At 34.4% G+C, this 23,593-nt stretch overlaps 1 protein-coding gene across 1 annotated transcript in view; it reads left to right on the plus strand.

The window, feature by feature from the left end:
* The first annotated feature begins 13,404 nt into the window (after positions 1–13,404).
* The window catches only part of LOC148949003 (potassium voltage-gated channel protein Shaw-like), a 164,495-nt gene continuing 154,306 nt past the window's right edge, over positions 13,405–23,593 (plus strand). Inside the window, exons 1-2 of the mRNA XM_089095083.1 lie at positions 13,405–13,590; positions 19,837–20,031. Coding sequence (XP_088951209.1) covers positions 13,405–13,590; positions 19,837–20,031 — 381 coding nt within the window. The remainder of the gene's footprint in view (positions 13,591–19,836; positions 20,032–23,593) is intronic.

Genomic DNA, 23,593 nt, shown 5'->3' on the forward strand with positions numbered 1-23,593 from the left:
GTTAGATATACGACATAGAAATTAAATTAAAGAAATTATGAAAATATTATTAATCTAAGTAGCAAATTCTTTCTTGAATTCACCTGTTGGATAAACAAAAAAAAAACATTTAGTTCAAGAAATTATGAGAAAATTCTAAGTAAGTAAAAAACTTTATTTTTTTAAAGAGTTAGATATACGACGTAGAAATTAAATTAAATAAATTATGAAAAATTCTCATTCTAATTATCAAATTCTTTCTTGAATTCAACTGTTGGATAAACAAAAAAAAAAGACATTTCGTTCAAGAAACTATGACAAAATTCTAAGTAAGTAACAAAATTTATTGTTTTCTCGAGTTAGATATACGATGTAGAAATTAAATTAATGAAATTATGAAAAAATTATCACTAAGTAAGCATTTCTTTCTTGAAGTCAACTCTTGGATACACAATACGGAAATTTCATTCAAGAAATTATGAAAAATATTTGTAAGTAAGTAACAAGCTCTTTATTAGTTTCACCTCTTGAAGATACAGTACAGATACTTCATTCAAGAAATTATGAAAAAATCGCAAGTAAGTAGCTTTTTTTTATCTTTATCACAAACAATTTTCACTTAGCTACGCGATACAGACATTTAATTCAAGAAATTCTGAAAAAATTGACAGTAAGTAACAATTTCTTTCTTGAAGTCAACTCATTGATACACACAATAACGAAATTTCATTCAAGAAATTACAAAAAATATTTGTAAGTAAGTAACAAGCTCTTTATTGATTTCACCTCTTGAATATACAGTACAGATACTTCATTCAAGAAACGTGATTAAACACGTTTTGAAACTGCATGCTATTTGTATGCCTTTCCTTGGCACCTTTCCAAACGAGCGGGATTCCCCACTGGTTCCTACACATTGCAAAAAAGTGAGCATTACTAAAAATCCACGTTTTCAACCAGACTGGTTTTTTAGGGACCAATAAGGAGAGATATGCAAAGTCGACATAGCTTTATTTCATTTTTTTTAAGGGTCATTTAGACGAGGCTACGTGCGCGCACGTAACCTCGTCTAAATGAACCTTTAAAAAAATGAAATAAAGCTATGTCGACTTTGCATATCTCTCCTGATTGGTCCCTAAAAACCAGTCTGGTTGAAAACGTGGAGTTTTCGTACTGCTCATTTTTTGCAATGTGCAGCAACCAGGGGGGAATCCCTGCTCGTTTGGAAAGATGCCAAGGAAAGACATACGAAGCGTATGCAGTTTTAAAACGTGTTTAATCATGTTTCTTAAATGAAGTGTCGGCACTGTATATTCAAGAGGTGAAATCAATACCTAGATTTTTAATTAGTTACAAATATTTTTTATAGTTTATTTAATGAAATTTCATTCTTGTGTGTATCCATGAGTTGACTTCAAGAAAGAAATTGTTACTTACTGAGAATTTTTCATAATTTCTTTAATTAAATTTCTATATCGCGTAGCTAATTGAAAATTGTTTGTGATAAAGAGAAAAAAAGCTACTTACTAGCTATTTTTTCATAATTTCTTGAATGAAGTATCTGTACTGTATATCCAAGAGTTGAAACTAATAAAGAGTTTGTTACTTATATACAAATATTTTTCATAATTTCTTGAATGAAATTTCCGTGTTGTGTATCCAAGAGTTGACTTCAAGAAAGAAATGGTTACTTACTGAGAATTTTTTCATAATTTCATTAATTTAATTTCTACATCGTATATCTAACTCGTGAAAACAATAAAGTTTTGGTAATTAACAAGAATTTTTTCATAATTTCTTGAACTAAATGTATTTTTTGATTTTTTTTTTTTTATCAAAAAGGTGAATTAAATAAAGAATTTGCTAATTATAATGAGAATTTTTAATTAATTAATTAAATTAATTTATAAGTCGTTTATATAAATAGTGAAAACAATAAAGTTTTTTAATTAATTAGAATTTTATCATAATTTCTTGAACGAAATGTTTTTTTTTTTTTATCCAACATGTAAATACAATATAGAATTTTCTACTTCGACTGATTATATTGTCAGATTTTATTGAATTTATTTTCTACTATGTATACCTAACCTTTGAGAATAATAATGTTTGTTAATTACGTGGAATTTTTTCATTATTTCTTTAACTACAGGTATGTTTCTTTTATCACATAGGTGAATTCAAGAAAGAATTTGGTACTTAGTTACAATTTTTTTTCATAATTTCTTGAATGAAATTTCCGTATTGATTATCCAAGATTTGAATTCAAGAAAGAAATTGTTACTTACTGAGAATTTTTTCAATAATTTCTTGAATTAAATTTCTACATCATTTAGCTAAGTGAAAATTGTTTGTGATAAAGAGAAAAAAAAAGTTACTTACTTGCGATTTTTTCATAATTTCTTGAATGAAGTATCTGTATTGTATATCCAGGAGGTGAAATCAATAAAGAGTTTGTTACTTACTTACAAATATTTTCATAATTTCTTGAATGAAATTTCCATATTGTGTATCCAAGAGAATTTGCTACTTACTTAACATTTTTTATAATTCCTTAAATGAAATTTCTGCAATGTGTGTCCATGAGGTAACATGAGTGTGTTACCTATTTACAATTCTATCATAATTTTTTGAATGAAATTTCAGTATTGTGTATCCAATAGGTGAAAACAATAAAGACTTTATTACTTACTTGCGATTTTATTATGATTTCTTGAATTAAATATCTGTATTGTGTCCAGGAAGTGAATTCAAGAAAGCTATTGTTACTTACTTACAATTTCTTCATAATTTAATGAAATGATTAAAACTATTCTGAAGAATAAAGACGTTTTAAGCTTAAAGATATTTATTGCTTAAACGTATTAACATATTTTTGAAAAAATTTGATTCTTACTTACAATTTTTTATAATTTCTTAAATGAAATTTCTGTATTGAGTATCAATGGGGTAACTTTAATAACGAGTTTGTTGCTTACTTAGAATTTCGTCATAATTTATTGAATTAAATGTTTTTTTTTATTTATACAAGAGGTAAATTCAAGAAAGAATTTTTTTACATGTGTCTGACAATAGATATATACAAATGTCTATTCTAACATCTCCGACGTTTTATTAGACATTCCATACGTTTGATATGGTAGCTTACTCTAAAAATAACGAACACGTAACAATGTAATGCATAATATATTTTTAATGAAATATTGCTATGTAGAATATTAATACAAAAATATATTATGATACATTATTAATATCAATGATTAACTTTGGACATTTTGAATCTGCTCCATAAAATAGTTCACCATGTTCTTTCTTGATATTATAGCTATTGTCTTCTCTTAGTTCGTAATCAGTAGAATAATCATTATTCCATTTTGAGTCATAGACAAGTTTTACTGGTGTCTCATCAACAGGCTCAATATGCTTTTTGTCTTTGGTATTATTTGGTTCAATGACTGTTTGATCAATGGCAGTAACGTTTGCTGGTGCTTTGTTTTCCATCGATTCATCTTTATATTCCATCGTGATATTTTCTGACAATGCCCCTTTTTATTTTTCTGGCAGTTTCACTGTCTATTATCACATTATTTTTACACAGGTAACAGTTTCGGCACGTAGACACGATATGGTTTACGATATTAGTAGAAGAGTATGCCTTTCTTTTATTGATCTTCCATTGAATGCTAATACCCGAAAGGTGACGATTGGATGTATCAGTAGGTAATGTGTTACCTGCCACAGTAGCAAGGAGTTTTCCTCTATCATCAATGATTATTTTTATGTTGGCATTCTCTTTGAGTGCAATCATCTCTGGAGATCTCAATCTCGCATAACCACCAACATAAGAGTTGAATTTTTTTGGTATTCCAAAGAAATTTAATTCCTTACTGTCATGATAATACATGCATACATTTCCAATAGTGCTACCACCTGTACTTGTTTCAAAGTTTAAATACTTCTCTTTGTCAGCATTCAATGCTACAATAACCTTGTTATGTAAACACACTTTATTAAAATGCTCCATCTTCACTTTTTTTTTAGATATGACTTATGTGTTTATCGTTCCACTGCGTAAAAAATACTGATTTAATACATGCAATAGATTAGGTAGTGTCAATAACCGATCATAGAATACCAGTGGGACAGTCAAATTGCGTCTCCGACCAAACCAAGAGCGCAATTGTTAGAAGTGTCAGTATATTTCGACATTTTAAGTTATGTACAAAAAGAAAAAAATAAATAAAGTTGAAAAATTTCGAAGTTTTAAAAAAGTTTGAATTAAACACTTTTAGGATATCGAATGTCTTTACTGAAAAGAAGAAAATCACACGGAATCCGGCAACTGAGTCTCTCAATCCCCGTAAAGCTATTTTAAAAGATACAAAAACTACTTATTTAACACAAAAATTTCATTTTTAATGACCAGCAAGTAAAGAAAAATCACACGGAATTAGGCAACTGAGTCTCTCAATCCCCGTAAAGCTCTTTTAAAAGATACAAAAACTACTTATTTAACACAAAAATTTCGTTTTTAACGACTACCAAGTAAAGAAAAATCACACGGAATTAGGCAACTGAGTCTCTCCATCCCCGTAAAGCTCTTTTAAAAGATACAAAAACAAATAATATAACACACAAAGTTCGTTTTTAATGACAACCAAGTAAAGAAAAATCACACGGAATTAGGCAACTGAGTCTCTCAATCCCCGTCAAGCTCTTTTAAAAGATAGAAAAACTACTTATTTAACACAAAAATTTCGTTTTTAATGACAATCAAGTAAATCAAAATCACACGGAATTAGGTAACTGAGTCTCTCAATACCCGTAAAGCTCTTTTAAAAGATAGAAAAACTACTTATTTAACACAAAAATTTCATTTTTAATGACTACCAAGTAAAGAAAAATCACATGGAATTAGGCAACTGAGTCTCTCAAACCCCATAAAGCTCTTTTAAAAGATAAAAAAACTACTTATTTAACACAAAAATTTCTTTTTTAATGACCACCAATTAAAGAAAAATCACACGGAATTAGGCAGGTGAGTCTCTCAACCCCACTATAACTCTTTTAACAGATTCAAAAACTACTTATTTAACACCCATCTTTAGTTTTTAATGACCACCAAGTAAGGAATAATCACACAGAATTATGCAACTGTGTCTCTCAATCCCCGTAAAGCTCTTTTAAAAGATACATATACTACTTATTTAACACAAAAATTTCTTTTTAATGACCATCAAGTAAAGAAAAACCCATGGAATTAGGCAACTGAGTCTCTCAAACCCTGTAAAGCTCTTTTAAAAGATACAAAAACTACTTATTTAACACAAAAATTTCGTTTTTAATGACCACCAAGTAAAGAAAAATCACACGGAATTAGGCACCTGAGTCTCTCAATCCCCGTAAAGCTCTTTTAAAAGATACAAAAACTACTTATTTAACACAAAAATTTCTTTTTTAATGACCATCAAGTAAAGAAAAATCACACGGAATTAGGCGACTGAGTCTCTCAATCCCCGTAAAGCTCTTTTAAAAGATACAAAAACTACTTATTTAACACACAAATTTCGTTTTTAATGACCCTCAAGGAAAGAAAAATCACACGGAATTATGCAACTGACTCTCTCAATCCCCGTAAAGCTCTTTTAAAAGATACAAAAACTAATAAGTTAAAACAAAAATTACGTTTTTAATGACCAACAAGTAATGAAAAATCACACGGAATTAGGCAACTGAGTCTCTCAATCCCCGTAAAGCTCTTTTAAAAGATACAAAAACTACTTATTTAACATAAAAGGTTCGTTTTTAATGACCATCAAGTAAAGAAAAATCATACGAAATTAGGCATCTGAGTCTCTCAATCCCCATAAAGTTCTTTTAAAAGATACAAAAACTACTTATTTAACACAAAGAACCCCCATGTAGCTGAACTCCTGTATAACTGAAACCCTGTACAACTGAACCTCCGTGCTAAATTTCATTACGTTTAATATCTAGCCACCAAATGCTCCAAGCCTCAGAAGAAAAAGGGATTTTGAAAACAGGGAGCCCGATTTTCGAAAAAAAGGGATACCCCCGTGCAACTGAATCCCCTTGTAACTGAACCCGTGTATAACCGAAACCCCTCGTGCAACTGTATCCCCTTTAACTGAACCCTCGTGCAAGTCACCCCTCTATGCAACCCATCCCCCTCAAAACACTTTTCAGCCATTTCTGTTTAAATTGTCAATATTTTTCAAACGTTACTTATGTATTATACAGATCACATCGGCGAGGTAAAGCTAGGTTAAGTCACAATGTCATTCTATAGTTACTTTTCAATTAAGCTATTGAATACTTTCTAGCAATGTCTCTTGTAAACGTAAAATCTATTAAGTATCTGAGCTTATTCTTTGTATTGTTGACACAAATGCTCCAAGCCTCAGAAGAAAAAGGGATTTTGAAAACAGGGAGCCCGATTTTCGAAAAAAGGGATACCCCCGTGCAACTGAATCCCCTTGTAACTGAACCCGTGTATAACCGAAACCCCCGTGCAACTGTATCCCCTTTAACTGAACCCTCGTGCAAGTCACCCCTCTATGCAACCCATCCCCCTCAAAACACTTTTCAGCCGTTTCTTTTTAAATTGACAATATTTTTCAAACGTTACTTATGTATTATACAGATCACATCGGCGAGGTAAAGCTAGGTTAAGTCACAATGTCATTCTATCGTTACTTTTCAATTAAGCTATTGAATACTTTCTAGCAATGTCTCTTGTAAACGTCAAATCTATTAAGTATCTGAGCTTATTCTTTGTATTGTTGACACAAATGCTCCAAGCCTCAGAAGAAAAAGGGATTTTGAAAACAGGGAGCCCGATTTTCGAAAAAAGGGATACCCCCGTGCAACTGAATCCACTTGTAACTGAACCCGAGTATAACCGAAACCCCTCGTGCAACTGTATCCCCTTTAACTGAACCCGAGTGCAAGTCACCCCTCTATGCAACCCATCCCGTTCAACACACTTTTCAGCCGTTTCTTTTTAAATTGACAATATATTTCAAACGTTACTTATGTATTATACAGATCACATCGGCGAGGTAAAGCTATGTTAAGTCACAATGTCATTCTATCGTTACTTTTCAATTAAGCTATTGAATACTTTCTAGCAATGTCTCTTGTAAACGTCAAATCTATTAAGTATCTGAGCTTATTCTTTGTATTGTTGATGCAAGCATCTCATTCTTTAATTACCCGTGAGGCATTCTTAACCTTCACAATACCTTTACGCAAATATCTTCTCGCAAAAAAAAATTCGCAAATCTCGTAAACTAAAGAAGTAATTACCCTTTTCAAAAAACATTAGTCCTTCTATTAATGAGTCCATGAAACGAAACCAGTCTGATAGCATCACACACAATCACGCTCCTAGTTCCAAAAATGGAATGCATGTAGGGCTCGTAGCAATAGGTTTAAAAACCTATTAGCCAAGTTATAAAAAAAAAAACTACTAATCAACTTATAGATGAATGACCACGGATTTAACCTAAAAAATATTCAAATCCTAATCACCAATCAAGTTATACTCGTTCCTCTTGGCAGGCAAATGACCCTGGTAACCCCAATTCGTTTAAAGTACACACACATATCTATGCCTCAGGCGTAGGGTTCAAACCTTTATACGACTTACTACTTACATCGTTTGGAAAGTTTGACGATGAAACAATTGTCCTCTTAAAATTTCTCCCTTTGACCCAAGTTACATATGACATATTTTCTTGCAAAAATGTAGTCAAAGGAAATGAGACCTTTGGCCGTTCAGACAAGGCTAAAACAAGTGCAAATCAAACTTAATAGAGCCTTCTTTGACTAATAAGAATTTACTTCATGTTCCCCAATTCACCTTGTTTTTTTAGTTATGGAGAACTTTTCACCTGAGAACTATTCACAGAAGAAACCTCTCAATAGCATCCTTTTCACTATCTAACTTTTTAGCAGAAAAGCAAACATGCGTACCTTGTTTAAACCGGAGTCATGCAAGGGTTATCAATGCTAATGCAAGAACGAGCAATGTCCTAAAATAATTTAGTCACAGCAGCGGAATTCTGGTTGCGTGTTAAGTAATTGAGCTAAGCCCTACATCAAATCAAAATTTAGCTAAGTTCTGACTTGAGGGGAAAATGTTCTAACAGCAAAAACGAGCCAAGTCACTGCTCATTATAAAAACGGGATGTGTCCTGACTTGGGAAAGTGACAGTCTCTGTTAAAGTGGCAGAATCTTGGTACCGCTGTGCGCATTCCTGTTAAATGATGAAGCAGTTCAAAAATGAGCTATGTCCAAACGGCAGACTCCAACTGAAGTCCGAACTCAGTGGGAAATGAGTCAAATCGTGACTCGGTATTAAAGGCTCATTTTACAAGATACAAAACTTCTTCATTTATATAAACGTACAACTTGGGCTAAATATAAAGAACGAGGAGACCTCAGGTTTGTTCCAAGCTCCAGTCCTTTTTTTTATCATAATTATATACAAAAAAGCAAGTTCTTGCAACTGAAAGTAAGGAGCAATATTGAAACCTAAGACGAACAGAGATTATTCAGTATATGAGAGAGGCTGCCACCTCCTCAACGTCACTCTCTTCACGCTAAAGTTTTCAAGAACTCTTAAAAACTTTTCTTATTTTAATTAAACGGTCCTTATGTTTCAGGATTTGTTCTTTGAGAATTCGAACAAAATTTGTAGCTTCAATGTAAAGAGCGGGGTATTGGGATGGAGGCAGCCCTCTTTAAATACAGAATAATTTTGTTCGTTTTAAGTTTTAATCTTGCTCCTTACTTTCTGTTGATTTTTTTTAAATCTCTGATCATTTCCCAAATAATGCCAAAAAACCCACCTTCCCTCTCAGGGAAATTGCCCCCTCCCCAAAAAAAATTATTCCATGGAAACCTCTACCGCTTAAAATGCCCCCCCCCTGGAAATTACCCATGGACAATTCCATCCTTGCTGTGAAATCTCTCCAGAAATTTTCTTGCGGACGATTCCATTTGAAAGATTATCCTTAGCATTCTGTCATTCGAAAAAACAATCGTTTTTATTTAATTTATCATTGTTTTTGTATTCATATCGGAAATTCCCCTATGTGGGAAATTTTTGCCACCCCACACCCCCTCCAATGGAAAGTTTCTTTCTTGAAAAGTTTCCCCAGGGAAAATTTCTCCTTGGGATTATTTCCTATAGAGAGCTTCTCCCATGAAAAATTCCACTCCATGAAAAATGACCAAGAGAATTTCAACCCCACTGAAAATTTAAACCCGACAATTCCCCCCAGAAAATCTCCACATGTAAAATTAAGTTACCAAAGAGAAAGCAAGACAAATAAAACAAATTGAATGTAAGAATTCTGAAAATCCCCCCCCCCCCCCTATGTAAAGTTTTCCTTTGAAAGCTCACCCCCAGCAATTTTCTTCACAACGGAAAGTTCTTCCCGTAGAGAATCCCCACCGCAGAAAATTCCCCTCCTCGGAAAATGTCTGTATACTTCCCAATAATAAATACAATATGTGATCAATGGCCAAATTTAAAAATTTGCCATCCGTCCCCCGGGGGCTGTGGGGGATCATGTCATCCCTAAAGGCATATTATTGAACATTTCAACTATGCTGAATAAAATGGCTATCTCAAAATTTTGATTGGCCAACTTTGGGGGAAAAGGCGTGGAAGGGGTTCTAATTGCGCTCTTATCTTTTGGCTACTTAAAAAGGACATTAGAACTTTTAATTTACTTTCAAATAAGGCCTCTCCCGATCTTTTAGGGCTAAATTTACAAAATTCCACATTTTTGCAGATGGGATCTTGAATTCACCTTAGCATGGTTCTCGGATATGCTGAATCTAACGGTGTTATTTCCATTAGGATTTCTTGACTTTTTGGTCGTGTTTCACCCCTCTTTCGAAAATGAGGCAAACTTTCATTGGTTTGTAACGTTTGATGGGTAAGATTAAAATTAGTTAATTTGAAATATTTGGAATAAGCACAAGAAACCAACTCTTTTGATGTGTCTATTGTTATCAAAATTTTGTTTGTTTGAATATCGGTTAATATTGGGCCGAGCTGCTCCTTACTTACAGTTCGTTACTACAAACAGTTTGATTTTAGATGTTTTCCATATGCTACATATTTTTGTTTTTGGTCCTTCCTGAATGTATCCGTCTTCCCTATAGTGTCTAATCCTGTCCATCTATAAAGAAATTAAATAAAAACAAACAAGTTTTTTCAACTGAAAGTAAGGAGCAACATTAAAACTTAAAACAAACAGAAATTATTACGTATATGAGGGGGGTGGCAAGAATTGGGACGAAATTTAAACTTTAGCGTAAAGAGCGAGGAGTTGAGGAGGGGGCACCCCCCCTCATATACGTAATAATTTCTGTTCGTTTTCAGTTTTAATGTTGCTCCTTGAATTTCAGTTGGAAAAAGCTTTTTTTTTTATTAAATGTTTGATCATTTTTTAAGTAACGCCTGGATGGTTCCACCTCCATGGAACCATCGTGAAGGCTCCACCTCCACGGGAAAATCCCCCTCCCCACGGAAATATCCTTTGGACAATCCAATCCTGGCGAAAATTTACCCCGGACAATTATCCTTAACATCTCCACTCGTAAAATTGAATCGGTAAATAGAAAGCAAGACATATAAAGAAATTTCGTACAGGAATTCTGGCAAATTCCCCCAGTATAATACGTAAACAATGGGCAAATTTTGTAACTTAAAGACCTTTCCCCATGGGTTTTGGGGGATCATTTTATCTCCAAAGACATGGTTATTGGGTCTTTCAACTGTGCTGAACAAAATAGCTACCTCAAAATTCGATCGGGCAATTTTGGGAGAAAAGTGACGTGGGAGGGGGCCTAGTTTCCCTCCAATTATTTTGACATTCTAGGCCCACTGGATCAAAATGATCTCCTCTGGAAAAAAAAAATAAAAAAATCAACACGCATCCGTGATCTTTCTTCTGCGAAAATTACAAAATTCCACATGTTTAGATATATGATCTTGAACAGTAGGGTTCTTTGATACGCTGAATCTGATGGTGTGATTTTCATTAAAATTCAATGAATTCTAAGGGATCTTTCCCCCTTTTTTCGAAAATCAGACAAATTTTCTCCGGCTTGTACCTTTTGATGAGAAAGACTAAAATTAATGAAACTTATGTATTTGGAATTAGCATAATAAGACAATTCTTTTAATATATCTATTGATATCAAGATTCAATTTTTTAGAGTTTCCGTTACTATTGAGCGGGTTACTCCTTACTTGCAGTTTGTTACCACGAACTGTTTGATAGATACACTGAATGAAGAAGTGCTGTTTCAAAGCTACATACCTATGCGTGATTAATAGACTTTGCGATACGTTTTGGAAACGATACGTACTTATAACAGCCCTAAATAAATTTTAAGGCTTTTTTGTTCTTTTTTTTGGTGTTGCTTAGACAATTTTTACGTAATTTATAATTTATTTTAAGTAATTATACGGTCCTCTTTTCATGCATAAATGAAAATCCGATATTTATCGAAGTACTTAAGTTCCAAGTTTTAAACATCAAATGACAAAAATAGATCCTTTCATAAAAGGGAAATCACTTTAGAGATATTTTCCTAGCTTAGTCAAAAACCCCTTTACAATATTTGGAAACCCTTTATCAGCCTTTTCCCAATCTTTCTCTAGTCTAGCTAAGACCCCTCCATTGTGAGTTTTAATATCTCTTCTAGATTCTAAGCTTTCTATACTAATCCCTTTTCATGCATGAGTAAAACTGACATAAGTATCTAAGCGAAATTACAAAATCTTCCGCTAGATAAAATTCTCTTGAAAAGTGGAAAGAAATGTAAATTTAAAATATTTTGGACGTGCTCAAGATATGATAGAATACTCTTTACTTTGCCAAAAATCAGTTAGAACTACTTAGTTTGAAAGTGGAGATCCTATTTTGCTTGGGATATTTTTTGAAGCTTGATTTCTAAACTGTAAAAACAGGAACATACATGATTAAAAGTCCTTTTATGATTTTCTCTTGTGATGGACTTATCTAAAAAAATCTTGAGGACAATTATGGATGTAGTAGGTCCTGAAATTAGATGTATAAACTATGAATCGATATAATTGAAGATTAGCTGGTTTTAGTTAGGCTAAAAGCTTGTAGTATGTATACAAAAGTATTTTTTTAAAGTATTTTTTTTCAAAAACTGCCTGGAGGTCTATTAGATCAGCAGCTTTTAAATGGTTTTGCACGTTTATACTATCCAGGACATTGTGGCTGCATCAAATGAGGTGTCTCCAGCACAGATGGAAAGCAAAAAAAAACAAAACAAGAAACTAAAACAGCAAGATACAAAAAAAAAGAAATAAAAGTACTAAGAGAAGATAAAAACCAGACACAGTTTTAAGTAAGAAGACGAAAAGAAAGAAACCCAAAAAATGAAGAACAGAAAAAGGAAGAAAAGAGAATATTATTGAACTTCTACAGTTCGAAATTTTCGTTAGGTTCCTTGCTTTTGGCGTAAGCTTATGGACAAAATTTTATATAATTTCAAGGATGAAGTGAAATCTCTAAAATATATTTTTTTAGCATTTAAAGATGTTTGGTAAAAAACCTACTTTTGAGTAGATGAAGAGAACAAACTTCGCAAGGCCTATTGGAGAAATAGCTGTTAGCCAGTTCTCCTGCTTACTTCCCTATAGACAGTTACGTATTTGGGGCTTGGAGGATTAGGTATTTCCTGGGATTAAAATATATAAAAATTGAACCAAAGAGGCATATTGTAATGAATAAATGTGTAAAGAAAATCTGTAAGAGAGTGTAAAGATAAAATGTGAATTTTTACGCCCTGACCTTAATTGCGACGAATGACGCAAAGTATGCCTTTCATAACGACTTGAAAGGACTTCTGGTGCAATTTCTGTCCCGGAACTTCCTTGTCCTTGCGAGAGATTGGAATGTCAGAGTTGAACCAAATGATGACTCAACTTAATTTTTAGTTGGACCTTTCGACCTATGAACCCGTTGTGACAATGGTGTAAGGCTCATTGGTTTCGCTCTAGATAAGAATTTGGTCACCTGCATTACGAGGCTAAAGCACAAGAAAAGTTATGTATCCACGTGGTAGTCCAATGATAGAATTAGCAAAGCCCAGATAGACAATGTGCTTGTCAAGTCTAGCTTCAGAAGTTCTGTGCTGGGTTCCTGCTAATATCTTGGTACCAACACAGGCTCCAAGTCCGGTGCTAATCACAACCTGATAATCACTAGAATTTAGTTTGGTTATCAACTAAGCGTAGAAGCAGTACACCCCCAAGAATAGATATCACGGGTTTGAATAACCCTGGAGCCAAGGCTATGTTCCACCTGGCCTGGTCAAACACGTTCAGCGCCCTTTTCACCATGAATGATGAAGAAAAAGTTGAGGAGCTTTCCTATAGTTCCGTAGAGCGAAAGTGGAAGAGGTTTGCTTCAGTAATACAGGAATTAGTGAAAAAAGTCCTTGGTACGTCAAAACCCAAAAGAAAATGCTGGATCAGCCAAGAAACCATTGAGTTAGCTGACAATTGTCTTGCTCTAAATCAGAGCGTAAGAAGTGAAGAGCAGAAGTTATGAAATCATCCAGAAATAGATAGACAAAACTACAGGACGTAAATGACAGATTCCATGGAAGCCATATCTAAGGCAAACAACACCCGTAAACTCTATCAGCTACTGAAACAGGCAACAGGGAGGAAGCAACAATTCTCTGAGCTCATTCGCCTGAAGAACGGGCAGATTATAATGGCCCATCTGCGACAGTATCAAGACGGAAGGAACATTTTCAAGAACTATTGAATCCATCACATCATCCGCAGATAATCTCAAGTCCTCCTATGAGCCCGGTTTTCTCAGAATTTACATTCAGATCAAAAACTTGAGTTTGTTCTGAGTCAAACAGTTCGTGGTAGCGAACTGTAAGTCAGGAGCGACACGGCTCAATGGTAACCAAAACTCTAGAAAACGGGATTTTGATACCAATAGATACATAAAAAGAATCAGATTTTGATGCTGATTTCAAATATATAAGTTCAGTCAAGTTTAGTCCTACCCACCAAAAGTTACGCACCTGAGAAAATTTGGCTGATTTTCGGGGAAAGGCCCCCTAAAAGTTATAGAACCTTAATGAAAATCACACCATCATATTCAGCGTATCAGAGAACTCTACTGTAGAGGTTCAAGCTCTTATCTACAAAAATGTGGAATTTTGCATTTTTTTTGCCAGAAGAAAGATCACGGATGCGTGTTTATTTGTTTTTCTTTTTTTTTCCCAGGGGTGATCGTATCAACCCAGTACTCCTAGAATATACTGAGAATGCTCATTAGAACGGAAATTAAAAGTTCTAGTGCCCTTTTTAAGTGACCAAAAAATGGAGGGCAACTAGGCCCCCTCCTACTCTCCTTTTTTTAAATCAAAGTCACCTGAACAAAATTTTGAGATAGCCATTATGTTCAGCATGGTCGAAAATATGATAACTATGTCTTTTAGGATGACTTAATCCCCCAAAGTCCCTGGGGAGAGGGCTGAAACCTAAGAACTTTACCCAATGTTAACATATAGTATTGGTTATTGGGAACTACACAGGTGTTTTCAGGGGGGATTTTTTCTGGTAGGAGGGGGGGTCAGGGGTTATGTGGGAGGATCTTTCCATGAAGGAAGTTTTCATGGGGGAAGGAAAATTACTATGAAGGAGGTGCTGGATTTCCCAGTATTATTTAAAAAACGATCAGAAATTAAATTTAAAAAAAACAAGTTTTTCAACTGAAAGCAAGGAGCAACATCAAAACTTAAGACGAAAAGAAATTATTACGTATATGCTTGGGTTCTCTCCCTAGTCAATACCTCGCTCTTTAAGTCAAAGATTTTTTAGTACTTTCTTAAGAGCTATATATTCTAAATAACGGCCTTTTTTATTAAGGGGTCATTTTTAAAGAATTGGAACAAAATTCGAACTTTAGCTTAAAGAGCGAGGTATCGACTGGGGCCGAACCCCCTAATATACGTATTAAAAATACATGAATATAGAAGTTCGTTACATAAGTTAATTTGTAAGTTAGCCTACGTATATTTATTACTAATAAAAACGTTCGTAAATAAAATTAAACAAGTTTCGAGAAAACCATTTAACCAAATAAAAGTAAAATTAATATACAAATCTTATTTTAATTATTAATGTACGGTGAGACAAAATCAAAACCTGCATTAATTCAGAAACATTCAAAAATTAAATAAAAAAAAAACAAGTTTTTTAACTGAAAGTAAGGAGCGACATTAAAACTTAAAACGAACAGAAATTATTCCGTATATGAAAGGGGCTGTCCCCTCCTCAACGCCTCGCTCTTTACGCTAAAGTTTGACTTTCTCACAACTTTATTTTTTTTTAACAATAGAAAACTTTAGCGTAAAGAGCGAGGCGTTGAGGAGGGGATAGCCCCTTTCATATACGGACTACTTTCTGTTCCTTTTAAGTTTTAACGTCGTTCCTTACTTTCAGTTAAAAAAAACTTCTTTTTTTTATTTAATAACTGCTAAGTACCGCCCCTAGTTAGTAGCATTAATACCAAGTTCCTATAGACGCGCAATGATGTTGCTAATAATATCTGCCGTTGCAAACCTGTTTTTGTGCCAAAGTCAATTATGCTATTATAAGTATTTTTATCTAAATTTTATTTTTGCAGTGTCAACATAGTTCTTTATAAAATTAACGCTTGTGCAGTGACTCTGAGAGGGGTATACAATAATTGATGTGTATCATAGGCAGCGCGCTAGCGCTGCCTAAGTAAAGAACAATGTGGGGTACTTCGTATCGAAGGAGTTGTCATAGAAGCTTCGAAAAGGGCTCATTAAATTGGAAATGGGAGTGGCTAGTGCCCTTTCTAATAGTCGAAAGTGATTGGAGGGCAACTAGCCCTCCCACACCCATCATTCCCTCAAACACATTCAATCAAAATTTTGAGATAGCTATTTTGTTCAGCGTTGTTGATTTCCGGATAGAAAATATCTTTTTGAGGAAGACACTCCCCCACAAACTCGGGGCAAGGGTTTTAAGTTATGCCCTGAGGGCATATACAAACGATGTCGGCGCAATGTATCATTTATTTTTTTTTTCCTTTAGAGCAGGGCACTTCATATGGAAGGGGTCGTCGTAGAAACTTCAAAAGAGGCTCATTCGATTGGAAATCGAGAGTTCTAGTGCCCTTTTTAATAGTCTAAAGTGATCGGAGGGCAACTAGCCCCCCCCACGCCCATAGTTTCCCAAAACACATCCAATCAAAATTTTGAGATAGCCATTTTGTTCAGCGTAGTTGATTTCCAGATAGAAAATATGTTTTTGACAATGCACATTTATTTACAAATAATTGTGCGTTGTCAGTTTAATATACATATACTGATATTTAGTAATCAAAATGATAATATTATTTGATTTATTAAAGTTATAAAAGTAAAAAAATTATATTTTTTTCAGTAAAGTGCAACTTTGTTCTGGCCTTGGGAAGGCATAGGGGTTTTGCGCCCAACTTATGTTAATTTCTGCTCGTTTTGAGTTTGAATCGGTTATTTATTGTAATTTCTTTTGGGTTTCATTTATTTATCGATGCTGATTTGTGGTAGTTCGACGCTTGGTAGATTATTTTATTTTATTTTTGTTCTTGTTTTGTTTAATGGAGTTCTTTACCTTTCTTTGACAAACTTATTTTGTGGAAAAAGTTTTTTTTAATTAATCTAAGATAAAAATTCACTGTAGTTGCCATAGAGATTTTATCAAACAGTTCGTGGTAACGAACTGTAAGTAAGGAGCGACCCGGCTCAATGGTAACCGAAACTCTAGAAAACGGGTTTTTGATACCAATAGATATATCAAAAGAATCAAATTTCAATGCTGATTTCAAATATATAACTTTCATCAAGTTTAAAGCAACCCATCAAAGGGTTACACGGCTGAGAAAATTTGGCTGATTTGCAAAAAAGGGGGGAAAACCCTCTAAAAGTTGTAGAACCCTAATGAAAAGCGCACCATCATATTCCGCGTATCAGAGAACCCTTCTGCAGCGGTTTCAAGCTCCTATCTACAAAAATGTGGATTTTTGCATTTTTTGCCAGAAGAAAGATCACGGATGCGTGTTTATTTGTTTGTTTGTTTGTTTTTTTTGTTGTTTTTTTTTCCCAGGGGTGATCGTATCGACCCAGTGGTCCTATAATATCGTGAGAGGGCTCATTGGAACGGAAATTAAAAGTTCTAGTGCCCTTTTTAAGTGACCAAAAAAATGCAGGGCAAATAGGCCCCCTCCCACGCTCATTTTTTTACCAAAGTCACCCGATCAAAATTTTGAGATAGCCATTTTGTTCAGCATGGTCGAAAATATGATAATTATGTCTTTTAGGATGACTTAATCCCCCGAAGTACCCAGAGGGAGGGCTAAAAGATATGAACTTTACCCAATGTTAACATATAGTATTGGTTATTCGGAAGTATACAGAAGTTTTCAGGAGGTATTTTTTCTGCTAGTGGGAGGGAAGGGTGGGTCGGGGGTGATGTTGGACGATCTGTTCATGAAGGAACGTTTCATGGGGGAAGGGAAATCGCCATGAAGGGTGCGCCGGACTGGCCAGCAGTATTGCTTGGTGAGTGGGACGTATACCCCCCTTGTCAGGAAGGAATGGGTCGGGAGGGGGGGCTAGAGGAGGGAGGTACTCTGGAGAATATTTCCATGGAAGATGTTTCTTTGGGGTAAGGGACATTTCTATGAAGGGGGCGCCGGATTTCCAAGCATTATTTAAAAAACGAGCAGAAATTAAATAAAAAAAAAAGTTTTTTCAACTGAAATGTAAGAAGGAATATTAGAACTTAAAACGAACAGAAATTATAACGTATGTGAGGGGGTTCTCCCCCAAGTCAATACCTCGCTCTTTACGCTACAGTTTTTTTTAGTGCTTTCAAAAGAGCTATCTATTCTAACTAAACGGCCTTTGTGATTCAGGGGTTTGTGAATCAAATTTTTTTTTTACTTTTAACGTAAATAGCGTGGTATTGACTACGGGCAGAACCCCCTCATATACTTAATAACATATATGTAATAAAAAAAACAATAAAAAAAAAAGCGATACGGCTCAATAGTAATCGAAACTTTTAAAAACGGAATTTTGATGTCAATAAATGTATCAAAAGAATGTGTTTATAATGCTGATTCTAAATATATAAATTTTATTAAGTTTAGTATTACTCATCAAAGGCAACAAGCCTGAGGAAATTTACTCGATTTTTTAAAGAGGGGGAAACATCCCCTACAAGTGAAAGAATTTTAATGAAAATCACAACGTCAGATTCAGCGTATCAGAAAACCCTATTACATAGGTTTCAAGCTCATATCTGCAAAAATCTGCAACTTTGAATTTTTGCCAGAAGAAAAATATACGAATATAGAAGTTAGTTACGTAAGTTAATTTGTAAAGACATCCATTTAGCAAAATAAAATTAAAATTTTTATGCAAATAAAAGCTGCATTAACTAAAAAACGATCAGAAATTAAATAAAAAAAACAAGTTTTTAAACTGAAAGTATGGAGCGACATTAAAACTTAAAACGAACTGAAATTATTCCGTATATGAAAGGGGCTGTCCCCTCCTCAACGCTCGCTCTTTATTCCGTATATGAAAGGGGCTGTCCCCTCCTCAACGCCTCGCTCTTTACGCTAAAGTTTTTTATTGTTTTAAAAAAAAATTGTGAGACAGAGTCAAACTTTAGCGTAAAGAGCGAGGCGTTGAGGAGGGGACAGCCCCTTTCATATACGGAATAAAGAGCGAGGCGTTGAGGAGGGGACAGCCCCTTTCATATACGGAATAATTTCTGTTCGTTTTAAGTTTTAATGTCGCTCCTTACTTTCAGTTTAAAAAACTCGTTTTTTTTATTTAATTAAACCGAAGTACCGAACTTTTTTAAACAGTGCTTTACTGTAATTTTTATATAGTTTTATTACTACTAGCTCTTGATTTTCAAAAATTAACTTGAAAGTATATGGACCATAGTACAAGTCTGTGGAATTATTAACCGTAATTAAACGGATGTATGACTACATATCTTGGCGTTATTTCAGCTACAGGGAATATTTTTACACAAAATATTCAATAATTGGTTTTAGATTTTTAATAATTTTTGTTTCATCTAGTTGGCTTAACTTTATAACTATTTTCCTGCATTTTTAAGTAAAATATTTAAAATTTATTTTGTGTATTTAGCAGATTTTACAATTACCGTTTTAAAAGTTAACAATTTAAAACTAAAATCTACCATCTAAAATTACGAGCCGAAAGAAATAGAATATTTAACGCTCTCAATTTTTTTCTGGTTTTAAAAATCGGAGCCTTTATTAATGCATACACATGTTAAACCTTATTGAAATAGTAATTATTAATGACTTTTAGGCCTATAAAAATAATTTTTTTATGGGTTATTTGTGTATATTATATACATTATTTAATTTATTTGTGTACGGTTATTGTTGCTTTGGGACCTTGTCATTACAGAATTTTATTGAGTATCCAATACTCATGTTTTTACTTATCAGTGCATGGTTTTAAACTCCAAATCCTTACATCATATATGTCTTGTTGTTATTATATATATTTTTTTTGTTAGTAGCAACACTTTTTTGGGTAGTAGCAACACAACAAACTCGCAAGCACCACTTTTGGTTTGCTACCGATTTTTTTTTCAATAAATTGGTATTAAGTACAATTAAATGGCCTAAATCAGGGCTCTGATCTCCGCTAATTCAATTAAAGTTTTCTTTTTTCAGCATAGAGATACACAAGAAACTTTGGCTGTGCTTGATCGTCTAGATTTAGATACAGACAAGCCAAGTGATGAAGAACTAGCACGGAAATTTGGATTCGAAGAAAGTTACTACAATGGTAGTTTAAACTGGTGGCAAAAGACGAAGCCAAAGCTATGGTCACTTTTTGACGAGCCTTATTCTTCATCTGGGGCTAAGGTTGGTGCAATCATGTTTTTTTTTAGGGTTATTTGTATATTTAAGTTAAGGTGGTACTTAAGCTCATCTACGGCTACCAGTGCTTCCATTTCTACTATATTTTAGAGTAGGCTACTTTATTTTGAATGTTTCTCCTCTAATATTGTTAGACCTACTTTAGTACTTTATTTCTAATTTTAATTTGGGTTTTCTCCTTTTTTCCTTGCGAAGCTTATGGATTTTTGTTAAGGAAATAGGAAATTTGGATACAACGACGGGAATTCGGCAAGAGCGATTGACAAACGTTCTACTTTTTCTTGGACTTGGATAGATCCGTGACATTTGAAACAAATAACCAACGAGGAAGGATTGAAGGTTTGTTGGAATTGAGTGGCATGAGCTCAAAAACGGCATGGCAAGAGGAATGAGCTCAAAAGCGTAACTTTGGCTGCAACGATTTCTGTCAAGTATGGGATGAAGCGTAAAGGCCCTCTACGTTCACCGAGAGTTTAAAGAAAAAAAAATGAAGTCCGTGAAATCCGATGCGACTGCGTCAAAATGCGTCGCTTTTTTAGGCATTTTAAAAGACGATGGGGATGGCGACGACAACGCTGACTTGGGCTATTAATCTTAGTATTTCATGTTTTCTTTTAAATCTTATTATCTGGTAATTCTCGTTAAATTTTCTTGAATACAAATTAAAGTGCGTCTACATTCGGCATTTTCGGGAAAACTGGGAGGCAGGTAGCAGTCTACACTAGTTAAAATCAAATAATTCAAAAAATCAAAATGCAGGCGCTGTCCTTAAATCAAGCTTGATGTGATTCCTTTTTGCTACTATACTCTGCTTCAAATTAACAACTCAATACAAAAAAAAGTCAAAAAAAAAAATAATACGTTAAAAAGCGACCGGTTGGATATCATTCATGCTAATCCTTCGTACCAATTCAAATAAAATCGAGGGTGTTGCAAAAGTAGTGATAGAGAAGGAAAAAACAATGTAAAAAAAGAAAATAAATAAAATATATTCATATGGTCCAGAATTTGAGATCCGGACCCGGAATGTATAAATCAAAACCAAACTTAACTAGTCGATAAATACAAAGCATTGTTTGAAACGTCAAAAGAAGATATTTTGGTACACGTAAAAGTTCTTGAATTGCAAAATAAGTCGACTTGAACAAATGCTATTAAAAGTCAGCTTAATAGGTCTTTACTTGTAACTTGGAAAGAAGTTAGAAAATGGGGAAACTTTGAGGAATTTGGTATTGAAAATAGGGATTTTTAGGGATTTTCCTCCAGCCTTTAAGGGATGGAAAAAATTTTAAGTAGAAACACTGATAATATAGCGTAAGAATCAATTTTAAAGAATCAAACGCTATAGCGTTGCGTATAGTAAAGGTCATACGGCTCCAATGTTTTATTATTTATTGTTATTTTTTCTTTTCTAGAGACACCTCATATGGAAGGGATCGTCGTATAAATTTCAAAGGAGGCTCATTCTATTGGAAATCGAGAGTTCTAGTGCCCTTTTTAATAGTCGAGAGTAATTGGAGGGCAACCAACCCCCCACGCCCATCATTCCCCCAAACACATCCAATCAAAATTTTGATATAGCCTTTTTGTTCAGCGTAGATAATTTCCAGATAGAAAATGTGTTTTTGAGGAGGACACTCCTCAGGGCAAGGGTTTTAAGTTATGCCCTGGGGGCATATAAGGTTTTTATAGAAGGTGTTGTCGTAGAAACTTCAAAAAAGGCTCATTCGATTGGAAATTAAATAGGCTAGTGCCCTTTTTAATAGTCGAAAGTGATTGGAGGGCAACTAGCCCCCCCCCCCCAACGCCAATCATTTCCCCAAACACATCCAATCAAAATTTTGAGATAGACATTTTATTTAGCGTAGTTGATTTCCAGATAGAAAATATCTTTTTGAGGAGGACACTCCCCCACAACCCTCAGGGCAAGGGTTTTAAGTTATGCCTTGTGGGCATATAAGGTTTTTATAGAAGGCATTGTCGTAGAAACTTCAAAAAAGGCTCATTCGATTTGAAGTTCAAAGGGTTAGTGCCCTTTTTAATAGTCGAAAGTGATTGGAGGGCAACTAGTCCCCCCCACGTCCATAATTCCCTCAAACACTTCCAATCAAAATTTTGAGATAGCCATTTTGTTCAGCGTAGTTGATTTCCGAATAGCAAATATATTTTTGAGGAGGAAACTCCCCCACAACCCTCAGGTCAAGGGTTTTAAGTTATGCCCGGGGACATATAAGGTTTTTTTTTATAGAAGGCGTTGTCGTAGAAACTTCAAAAAAGGCTCATTTGATTGGAAATTAAAGGGCTAGTGGTCTTTTTAATAGTCAAAAGTGATTGGAGGGCAACTAGCCCCCCCTCCACCCATCATTCCCCCAAACACATCCAATCAAAACTTTGAGATATCCATTTTGTTCAGCGTAGTTGATTTTCAGATAGAAAATATGTTTTTGAGGAAGACACGCCCCCAAAACCCTCAAGGCAAGGGTTTTAAGTTATACCCTGGGGGCATATAAGATTTTCATAGAAGACGTTGTCGTAGAAACTTCAAAAAAGACTCATTCGATTGGAAATTCAAAGGGATAGTGCTCTTTTTAATAGTCGAAAGTGATGTGAGGGCAACTAACCCCCCTCTCACGCCCACCTTTTCCCCAACACATCCAATCAAAATTTTGAGACAGCAATTTTACTAAACGTAGTTTTAAGTCCTGGAAATTGGGTCTTTGAGGATAACATCTCCCCCACAGCCCTCAGGGCAAGGGTTGTAAGTTATGCCCTGGGGGCATATAAGGTTTTGTATAGACAACGTTGTCGTAGAAACTTCAGAAAGGGATCATTGGATTGGAAATTTAAATGGCTAGTTCCTTTTTTAATAGTCGAAAGTGATTCTAAGGCAACTAACACCCCTTCCACGGCCACCCATTCTCCAAACCCATCCAATAAAAATTTTGATATAGACATTTTTTTCAACGTTGTTGAAATTTCTGGAAATTATATGTTTGAGAAGGAGAGTCCCCCCACAGTCCTCAGGGGCAAGGGTTATAAGTTATGCCCTGGGGGCATATATGGTTCTTATGGAAGAAATGCTCGTATATACTTCAGAGAGGGCTCATTTGATTGGAAATTGAAAGTTCTAGTTCACTTTTTAAGAGTCAAAAGATATTGGAGGGTAACCAGCCCCCCCCCAAAAAAAAATTCATTCAATAAAACTTTAAGATAGCTACTTTGTTAAAAATGTCCAATTTTCAAGCGTCAAAAGATATCCGAGGGTAACTAGCCCCCCCCCCCCACACACACACCCTTTTTTCCCCAAGCCCATCCGATAAAATGTTTATAATAGCAATTTCATTAAAAATAAATCAAAGGACAGATAAGAAAAATTCCTGTGTCGACGTAACCCACTAGGGCCCGGAGGCAGTCGTTATGAGTAATGCTCTAGGGACATATATTGTTCTTATGGAAGGGATGCTCGTATAAACTTCGGAGACGGCTCATTTGATTTGAAATTGAAAGTTCTTGTTCACTTTTTAAGAGTCTAAATAGATCGGAGGGC

The sequence above is a fragment of the Artemia sp. Qi Xiang Cuo genome, chromosome 9, assembly GCF_049724085.1.
Source record: "Artemia sp. Qi Xiang Cuo chromosome 9, ASM4972408v1, whole genome shotgun sequence".
NCBI classification, from domain to species: domain Eukaryota; kingdom Metazoa; phylum Arthropoda; class Branchiopoda; order Anostraca; family Artemiidae; genus Artemia; species Artemia sp. Qi Xiang Cuo.